This window comes from Lepidochelys kempii, chromosome 1 (assembly GCF_965140285.1).
Source record: "Lepidochelys kempii isolate rLepKem1 chromosome 1, rLepKem1.hap1, whole genome shotgun sequence".
NCBI classification, from domain to species: domain Eukaryota; kingdom Metazoa; phylum Chordata; order Testudines; family Cheloniidae; genus Lepidochelys; species Lepidochelys kempii.
The window spans coordinates 100,485,302-100,495,949 of NC_136380.1; the positions used below are offsets into that span (position 1 = coordinate 100,485,302).

General features: G+C 40.9%; 1 protein-coding gene across 1 annotated transcript; it reads right to left on the bottom strand.

Annotated features, from left to right (window-relative positions):
- Window positions 1–1,787: 1,787 nt before the first annotated feature.
- LOC140904912 (G-protein coupled receptor 183) lies at window positions 1,788–5,273 on the bottom strand. Its single transcript, XM_073327277.2, has one exon. It carries the CDS (start codon window positions 5,269–5,271, stop codon window positions 4,204–4,206), a length of 1,068 nt encoding a protein of 355 aa, XP_073183378.1. The 5' UTR covers window positions 5,272–5,273; the 3' UTR covers window positions 1,788–4,203.
- Between the last annotated feature and the right edge of the window lie 5,375 nt (window positions 5,274–10,648).

Here is a 10,648-nt window from a genome sequence, read left to right on the forward strand (position 1 = left end):
GGGAAACCCCTCAATTTTGTCTCCACCTGGCTCAAAAGATAGCCTCTCCACCCCAAAGAGATGCCTGAAAGAAACTGGAACAAAGGACAGTAACTACAGGGGTGTGAGTGATTGCTGGACCCAGACTAGGAAAGAGTCTAGTCTGTGTGAGAAGCTTATTGGAACATCTCTGAGGGTGAGATTTACCTGCATTTAGTTTCCAACTGTATTAGGCTTAGACTTGCGTGTTTTTGTTTTATTTTGCTTGGTAATTTACTTTGTTCTGTCTGTTATTACTAGGAACCACTTAAATCCTACTTTTTTATATTTAATAAAATCTTTTTTTTTTGTCGAGTCCCCCGCAAGGCATTTGTAGACACCACAGGAAATTAATACACACCTCTAGTGATGACAGCTTTTCATCATGTCTTCTACCAAACTACCCTATTCCAAGATACAAAAGATCTACAACTATTAGTGCTGGAAGGGTGTAGTTTGGTAAACGGAAGTGTGCAGGAGGCATGCAGAATTGAGAGATCTGGGTTAAGGTTGTGCTGCATGCTCTTTGGTGTATGTCTCAAGAATAACTTGAGACAATGAAACTGCTTTTGACCATTTTGAATGGGACAGAAATAGGGACCTGTTTTTTTTCTGAAAACCTTTAAATTGTGTTAAAATATTCCACACTTGACAATCCAACATATGCTTAGCCCCTAATATTCAAAATAAATTTACAATCTTAAATTTGAAAGTAGAATGAAAACATTTAGCTCCCCTCATGTCCAAATTTCTTTTTTTAGCAGCTCATCACTGCTAATTATTAGATTACATTCACTTGTTACAGGAATTGTTGTGGCCAGTTGCAGTTCTGTTTTGTCTTTTTCCACAGTACAGACATATCAAGCCACTAGGTAATCTGAGAAATTTTGCTTATTAATTAACCCAGAGCAAGTATTAATACCTGGGGGAGCAAACAGCTGTGAATATCTCTCTATCAGTGTTATAGAGGGCGAACAATTTATGAGTTTACCCTGTATGAACTTTATACAGAGTAACACTGATTTATTTGGGGTTTGGACCCCATTGGGAACTGGGTATCTGGGTGCTGGAGACAGGAGCGCTTCTTAAACTGTTTTCAGTTAAACCTGCAGCTTGTTGGGAGACGTAGTTCAGACCTCGGTCTGTGTTTGCAGCAGGCTAGCGTGTCTGGCTCAACAAGACAGGGTACTGAAGTCACAAGCTGCGAGGGAAAACAGGCTCAAAGGTAGTCCCAGCACATCAGGTGGCAGTCCCAAGGGGGTTTCTGTGATCCAACCCGTCACAGGTGTGTTGTAATCTCAAATGTTTGCTCCAAAACAGGACATTCAGCTGTAACAAAACTCCAATGACTCCATCAGCAAGGTACAAAACACGGAGGAAAGTGCTGTCCTTACCTCACTGATTTTATGAGCTGAGGCTCAGTCTTGCAAGGTGCTGTTAGCTTCACTTCCCGTTGACTTCAGTGAGAATAGAGAGTGCCCCTTGCACAGGGTAATCATCACCTCGGTTTGGTTTGGTTTGTCATTTAGATCATGATCCTCTCAGGTGCTGATTGCAATTAAAAAAAATAAGTGTGTAACAGTGCTTCTAATTTAAGGGGATTAAATTTAGTAGGTTTGGTGGAAGAAGTGCATTTTAAGGAGGGTTTTTGTGCAAGAGCTTTATTACATGCAAAAATAAAGTTTACAATTCACAAGACAAAGTTTTTATTTGAAGAAGAAAATGCAATGAAGAACAGAACCAGTCTGAAAGACAAGGCTTCTTCTGGGGAAAAAAAATATTATCCTAGTCATCACAAAGAATCATGGGGCAAAAGTCTTGTTTGACAAAGGAAAGTGTGTGTGAGGTTTTCCAAGAATTTTTAAAAGACTCTTTATTCCCTCAGCCTTCTTATAGTGTGTGTATGAGAGAAAATGGGTGCATTGGTTTGTGCTCTCTGTTGTACCCAACTATTTGAATGGATTTCCAAAGTAATTTAGTCACCAGATCTTATACCGAATCTGAAATTTCTAATGTAAAGTCTTGAAAAGCAGCTAGACATATACATTTTTAAAATATTGATGTTTGATAAAAATTGTAATGTTACTCTTCACCTCCTCAGGAGAATGGTCATAAACTAACTCTATGGAGGAACTTCAAAGATCTCAATCACCCTCCTCCTTAAAAAGGTTAAAGATGGGCAATGTGCAAAGCATAAACTACTATCTATCCTCCTCTGTTCAGATTCTGAGATTGGGCCAAAATCTTTCTAGGGGGCTTATCCTCATAATGGGCATTTTAACCGGATTAGTTTAGACTTGGAAAAAAGACTGAGTGGAGACCTGATAACAGTCTTCAGATATGTTAAAAGGCTGTCATAAAGAGCACAGTGATCAATTGTCCTCCATGTTCACTGAAGGTTGGACAAGAAGTAATCTGTTTAATCTGCAGTGAGGGAGATTGAGGTTAGACATTAGGAAAAACTTTCAACTATAAGGATAGTTAAGCACTGGAATAGATTACCTAGGGAGGTTGTGGAATCTCCATCATTGAAGTTTTTTAAGAACAGGTTAGACAAACTACCGTCAGGGATGGTCTTAGTATACTTAGTCCTGCCTCAGTGTGGGCTAGCCTCACTAAGTCCCTTCCAGACCGTCATTTTTCTTCTTCTTCTGTTAATGATTATATACGTCTAGAACCATACGTAACCCACAAACTCTTTGTCTCTATTTCTTTGTCATGACTCTCATTTGCAAAGACATTTATAGCTTAAAATACCTTCCAACAAAATTAGCTGGCCAGTTTTACACCAAACAAAATGGAAAGTTATTCTGTAAGGTGAGCTCCTATCTTTGATGAATTCGTGACTCCAAATAATTTATAAAATCCACATTCTTCAGAATATTGCACTATGTTACCTCCTATTACATATGGTTTGTCTAAAATAACTTGAGACAACGAAACTGCTTTTGACCATTTTGAATGGGGCAGAAATAGGGACCTGTTTTTTTCTGAAAACCTTTAAATTGTGTTAAAATATTCCACACTTGACAATCCAATGTATGCTTAGCCCCTAATATTCAAAATAAATTTACAATCTTAAATTTGAAAGTAGAATGAAAACATTTAGCTCCCCTCATGTCCAAACTTCTTTTTTTAGCAGCTCCTCACTGCTAATTATTAGATTACATTCACTTGTTACAGGAATTGTTGTGGCCAGTTGCAGTTCTGTTTTGTCTTTTTCCACAGTAAAGACATATCAAGCCACAAGATAATCTGAGAAATTTTGAGTCAGTTTCAGTTTTAAAATATACTGTAGATACTCTGGGATTATACAGATGAGGTCAGACTTTTGAAAGAGGGACATTCCTGCTACTGATTTCAGCCATCTCCCAGAGTCCAGTAGATGCTAATAAGTACAATTTCAATCACAAGACAGGAAAATGGAAGACTGGCTTCATGTCAAATAGCTATAGAACACTGGTGCGATTAGTTGTTTCATAGTGCTGCTTCATCACTTTAATTGAACTGGATTAATACCTGAATATTTACTATTTCAGAGTATCTTTCCAGATTTAACAAACATACAGACTTTTTACCATTTTCAAGAAGCTGTGCTCTGTATAAAGCACAGTTTTGTGCATGCCATTTCCAAAGGACTATGAATATGTTTTAATTGTTTATTTTAACGACTATTGAGAAGATGAGGATCTCACTCTGTCCATTTGTTTGTACAGTTTGTACACCTACTGAATTCCAAGCCATAAACTTCTATAAGAAATACATGTTCAAATTGTAATGAATTTCTAATACCATGCTGTTATAACAAGTTTCAGAAATCATAAAATGGTGACTGCTCAGACTTCTGATATTGTGTGTGTGTGTGTGTGTGTGTGTAAAAATATATATCTTGGTCTAAGACCTTGTCGATACCCAACTCTTTTCTTAAGATTTCGACCCTTCTCCTGCCACAGGGTCAGCTCCATTGAATGGTGAGAGTATAAGTGTGGAAGAGGTGCTGGTGGTTTTACTACCATGCCATCTTGTTCTGGCGAGTGTTAGATGATACAGTGGCAAAGACACCAGCAACTTGTCTGTACTTATGCTCCCACCTTTGCTGCCACCTATGGAATTTCTCCAGTGCAACAATGGGTAATTTTAAGATAAGAACTCTGAGTAGACATGGACAAATTGAAAATGTTATAGCTAAGCTGAGGATGAGCAAACTCCTTGGTTGTGGCTGTTGCTGTTGCTTTCTGAATATGACTTTCCAGTGGAGGAGGATGGAACAGAGCCACTGGTTCTAAATAGTCTTAGGAGTCTTCTCTTATACCCTCTAAATGCAAAGAAGTAAATTATTGGATCAATGCAACAGTTCATGTTCATAAAAGCCACTGTGATTTGAAGAGACATCTTGAAGGCTTTCTGTGCTGAGCAAGATGGCTGATGTAGTATCTTTCTGATCATGAACTGAATGATATTTAAATGGTAAGGACTAAAGCAGATCACAACTGCAAGGAGCACAACCAGTATGATTGTGAAAGCCTTTCTGTGGTGCCCATTCTTATCTGTCAGGGGGTTTTCTTTGGCTGCTCTGCACAGTTTTAGGTTGATCTGCACATAACAAACTAATATAATCCCCACTGGTAGGCAGAATCCAATCATGCAAGCCCCCAGAAGGATAAATGGCAACTTAGGAATTTCTTCAAAGTTGAAATATTCCATGCAGGTCAGCTTATCTCCTATCTTCTTGGTCATGGGCCTGAAGAGTAATGATATTGTCTGCAGGAACACAATGAACCATATCAGCATGCAGATATACTTCACTCTGCTCACTTTCCTAAATCTGCCAAGCCGCCGGGTGTGGACCACGGCGATGTAGCGGTCGACACTCACACATGTCATAAAGTAGATGCCCACATACGTGTTCATGTAAAAGATGAATGCCGTCACCCTGCAGAACCAGTCTCCAAAAGGCCAGTTGAATTCTAAGATGTAATAAGCAATTCTTCCAGGCAGAGCAAGCGTGAAAAGGGCATCTGACACAGCAAGGTTGATTAAGTAGAGATCAGTTGAGTTGATTTTCTTCCCTCGGTGGAAGGTGACATAAAGGGCAAGGACATTTCCACAAGAGCCAAAGACCAGCAGGACAGTGTAAAAGAATGAAAAAATTACTTTCGCTGCAAAGTGGTGGTTATACACGTCGCAGCTGCTTTCATTGCTGTAAGTGAAGACCGTTAGCTGAGATGCAACAGTAGCAGCAGTGGTAGCCATTCTGTGGACTTCTCCTTGGCAGAAGAAAAGACATGACATTAGCAGCTTACTAATAATGTGCACTATCTGTTTTGACAGATAACAAAACTACTTAGGCTTTGTACTTTAGTAGACTCTCATACTTTAGTAGACTCTCATACAAAAGAAGTGAGAGTTCTCATTTGAACAGCGAATTTCCACACTCTGAGTATGTTCTGAGCCAAGATGAGCAGGTTTAGTCATTTGGGAAACTCAGTTCCTAGTGATCTTAGTGTAACATTCTGAACAAAGACTGTGACTTATTTTTTTCTTCAGAACCCTTTAGCTTGGAAACTAATAGCAGGGGGTGTTTTGTCACAGTGTGTCAGAAGTTGTTGCTGCCTGTTAAACATGTCTGGTGGATGGGACATGGTATCATTATAGAGAGGGAGATGTGGAATTTCAAATAGAAAATTACATGATAGAGGAGGGGAAATTTAGAAGGGGAAGGTCAATAAAATATAACTTTCTTTTGTTTTGACAGCCTGTGCCAGAAAAGGGAGCAAGGAGAAAAGTATCCATTTGAAGAACCATATCTCTGTATTTATTTGTGGCTGTTCAAAAACCTTTTACAATTACAAACTGTAATAGCTATAGATTATATCAACACTTTTCCTCAGGTGAGTGTATATGGCCAAATCCTGAATTCTCCACTCAGTTTGAATGTGGTCCTTACTCACCCAAGCACCCCAAGACAATAACGTTGTTCTGTCTTTAGTAAAGTCCCTGATTTCCCATTTGCTGCGCTAATACACCAGGGCTCCAGGTTGGCTTGGGAGTCAGTAGCTCCTACCTATACTTTTAGGCGTCAAATAAAACTAGTTGGTATCATTTTTCCAACACATAAAGGTAAGGAGACAAATTCAAATGTTGGTTACACCCAGTCTCCTTTATTTGCACTCAAAAGTAAGGCTGTTTACTTGCACACATTATAAAATGAACCTTTCACTCCCTCTTCTTTGCTGTTGTTTCCTGTCACAATAGATACAGCTGAAATAGGATGGGTCCTTACCTGCCTTTTAACCAGCACACTGAGAAAGTTGCCTTCTAACTGTTTATTGTGAGGGTCTCTGAAATGGGAAGTCATGTCTCCAAACTGCTATTATTCTTTGCGTATTGCTGCTAAAACATAATTACTGTAATTGCCATACTGCAGGGATATGTATTTTTTTGGTCCTTAACAATTGATTGGGTCCCAAGCCCACTGGAAAGATCTACATCGCAAACTAGTCATTGAACAAATTATCTTATATTGCATGTGCTTTCGCCTTGTGTTCTCAGTAGGCAGAGAGGGGATTGAACTGAAAACCTACAGCTAACCCCTCCCTCCCCCTCCCCCCCCGAATTTTGGGCCAGCAGGTGTTCAGAATCTGAACCCAGATTTTTCACAACTCTTTTATCTTAGTAGTGTGCTAGCTCAAAACTCCAGATCTGTGCACCCCAAACTCTGAAGGTTGTAAATCCATATCCCAGTTTTGTAAGTTCCGCCCATCTCTAATTTTATGGGAGCAAATGTGAGGCATTAATATTGTTTTGTTTACTGTTGTTACTGCAACAGGAGGCAGCATGATCAAGTGTATTGGGCACAGGATGGGGAGTCTTGCTACCTGAGTTCTTTTCTTGGCTCTTCCACTGACCTGTTCCCAGATCTTAGGGAAGTGGGTCACTTCGCCACTCTACACGTCTGTATCTCCTCCCAGCATTGGTTTGGCCCATCTGTTATCATGACCACAGTGTCTTTGGGCCAGAGACTGTCTCTCACTACATGTCTGTGCAATATCTAGCACAATGGATCTCAGTTGGAACTCTAAGTACTATACAAATAAATACGAAAAATAAATCATCTTTCTGAGTGCCTCCGTGGGTGCTAGAAGGGTTGTTTCTTTGGTTCCTTCTCTTTAGCGCTGTTTCCTTATCTTTCTCCTTTTCAACAGGGAACTCTTAGGCACCGCTATTTTGTTTGTATTTACCCTTCATTTTATTCTCTCTCTCCTGCCTTTTTATATATTTAAATGTTGTCTCCTCAGTACTTATCTGGCATGTTACATAATATTAATGCTCATAGCACCCGTCCAAGGTAGGTAAGTATTATTTCCAGTTTCCACATGGGGAAACTGAGGTACACAAACTTGCCCAATGCCAAACAAGAAGTCTATGTCAGAGAAATGCATCTTTAAACTTGAATTCCACCCTTCGCCTCCCTCACTGTGCCAAAGCACAACGGCTTTACAATAGCACGTGTCTTTAGAAACCGTGTCTTGTCACAGAGGGTCTGTGCAGCAAAACATGAGCTCAGTGTGGTAGACGATACACAGAATGTGACCATTTCCTGACTTTGGTGGGATTAAATTAGATCCTTTTATCATGTCACACTTGTGGTTTGGTTTTCTGGTCTTATCACTTGCTAATGGTGCCGCACGGGGCTACTGGGGAGCACCTCTGCAGCCAGGATGCCTGCTACTGCCACTGGCGTAGTGCATCCTTCCTCTGCCCCCCTGCTCCTAGCCTGACTCCACACGTAGATGCCTCAATTCAATCAATAGTGAGTAGGTGTGTACGTAACAGTGGCTAGGCATAGCAAAGGTAGGCGCGGTGCAAGCTAACCACACTGCTCTGCCCAAGCAACAGCCTCTCCAGAGCAGAGCTGGTGAATCGTACTGAAGGCTATCGAACTCGATGGTTGTGAGGTGTGGACAAATGTTCAGACCATCCTGAGTTGGAGCCCCGTACAGGCCTCCAAAGCCGACTAAAAATTCCCTGAAACATTTTGAAAACACGGCAGATCAGAGCTGACACTTTCCTGGTTACCTGGGAGGAGCAGTGTTGTACAGTAATTCACTTGCATTGTGGAATAGCACTCAAACTTCTTTCAATCCACATGAAGAAAAAGTCACTCGGAAAAGACAGAGCATGCATGCACACACACACACCTCCAAGCAAAGATCAAACTGGGAGAAATGCTCTAGCAAAATCCCATGTATTCTAGCCTGTCCAAATGGAGCAGATTAAACTTTCCAGCAGTGTTACATAAATCATTTTGTAGGTAAATTTACCTCTTAATCGCAATGGTTACAGTACAGCCTAGTAGAAAACTTGTTTAAAGACATTCATTCTGCCGAAAATAGACACTGTACTGTCTTATTAAAACTAGATCTCTGTCTGTTCCCAAAAAAGCTAAAATACAATTAGTTAATTAGAGATGCTTTTCAGATAAGGTCCTATTTAAACAACCACTTAGTCATTTTTTTCCTTGCACTGCCAAATTCAGTCTCTGAAAGCACAACACCTGTAAGAAAATAAGACAAGGAGAGCTGGCTTACCAGGGGCTGATGAGGTGGTGGCCAAGAGGTGGTGGTGGCTGTTGAGAAGCTCTTGTCTCAGCTCTTTCTCCTGTGCTATATTAGTGGTACATTTATTAAATGTAATATTCTTCTAATAGTCCCTGAAAAAATCCCCTTCTAGTGCTTCAGTAAAAACCCTTCTGTGCCCTTGCAGCAAGCAGGAACAGAGAGAGAAGACCAAAAACGAAGACTGCTCTGCCTTTCCTAATCTAGTCAGCATCATATGGGTGGTGACTGAATGAGATCCATGTATCACTTGTCAGCCGTGAGATACCTGCTTCCTCCAGCAAAAAGTAGCTTCGTCTGTGTACTCCCCTTCCGCTTCATGCTGTGCAGAGGGCTGCGCCTGACGAGGCAAGGTGGTGCTCTTTCATCTGGCTTCTCTTTGTAGCACAATAACATTTATGCAGTTCTTTGTTTGCAATTTGAGAAAGGAATGAAAAAACCCAGCAAATTCCCCAAGCTGAATATTTTGAAGATCTCACCATTCCCCCCCACTCCCACCTCCTTTTTCATATATTACAAGAAATAGATTTCGTTCTTGCTCACTAGTTAAGGAAGTGATTTATACCAGAACACTAAACCACAAGTATGTATTGTTTAGGGTGACCAGACAGCAAATGTGAAAAATCGGGACAAGGGGTGGGGGGTAATAGGAGCCTATATAAGAAAAAGACACAAAGATCGGGACTGTCCCTATAAAATCGGGACATCTGGTCACCCTAGTGTTGTTAAAGGCTTTAAACTCACCAAAGTGAGAAAAGACTAAAATACTACATGTTATCTATAACACTGCTTGGGTTTTGCTTGCATGTGTGCTGTGTAAGACAATGGTTGGAGACGTGCTGTATTTAGAAGATCAATGAAGTGAATTAAAGGTGTAACTTGTGCCTTTATGCTGAATTTTCTGATAGTTGTGTTCTTAAATCACACCCTTAAATGTGATTGCCCCTAGAATTCCCTGATTCCCCTGACACTGCTGTGAGATGCCATTAGGACTGTGAGTCAGTAGAAAACTCGAGTGTTACACCAATGGAAAACCTGTGTGAAGAGAGAATCGGGATCAGTAGCTCTGGTTTAATCTGAAAAAATGGAAGAAGCACACACATGTGCATGTCCTTCAGATGCAATTGGGTTTGAGGTTCTTTTAAGGGATTCAAGTATGTTAGTAATTTTCCTGACTATTCGTTCACAGCACAAGACCACTACAGGGTCCATTCTTTGTACTAATAAAAGTGTGCAGTCTGTATTAACTTACTACACAGTGTGACAGGCATTTAGCTGCAAATGGTGTAGCGTTCTTGACGTGAATAACTTTTGGGGAAATAACTGTGCTTGCCCTGTAGTGGCCTTTAAAATCTGAACATCTTAGCCATTTTTTATTTTGAAAATACCAAAGGATGTCAACATCGTTCTTTGAGTGCTTGCTCATGTCCATTCCAGTGTGCGCATGTTAGAAAGTTTTCCCTCATTGGTAGCCGTTGGGTTGGTTTTGATGCCCTGTGAAGTCGCGCCCTCATAGCACTGGTATATTGGGCCCTGCAGACCCACCTCCCCCTCAGTTCCTTTTTACTGTCCATGATAGTTGCTGGAACTTCAGCTTGTCCTTGTGTTCACGCAAGTATTTCTTTAAGTGGACTTTAGTTTTCTCTACCTGTATATAGTTAATTATAGTGGTTGGAATTTAGAATTTAGTTTGTTTAGTAGATTGGAACCCTGCTTACTGGGGTTCCCACTTACCCAGCATCAGGGTACGCCTTGGTCCTTGGAGTTTAAACTGTGTGCGGCTTGCCACAAGCCCAGGCCCGTTAGTGAGCCCCATTCTAGCTGCCTTTGAGTCCCATTGACCGGCATGCTGCAGGATCTGTAAGGAGTTCAAGCCCCATACCAAGGACAGGGATCAAAGACTCAAATTCCTTCTTACGGAGGCAGCTCTCCATCCCCCCTCAGAGCCGAGCCATGCTGACTCAGCACTGAGCGCCTCCACCTTGGTGAGAAGCTCTCTGGTTTCTCTGAGG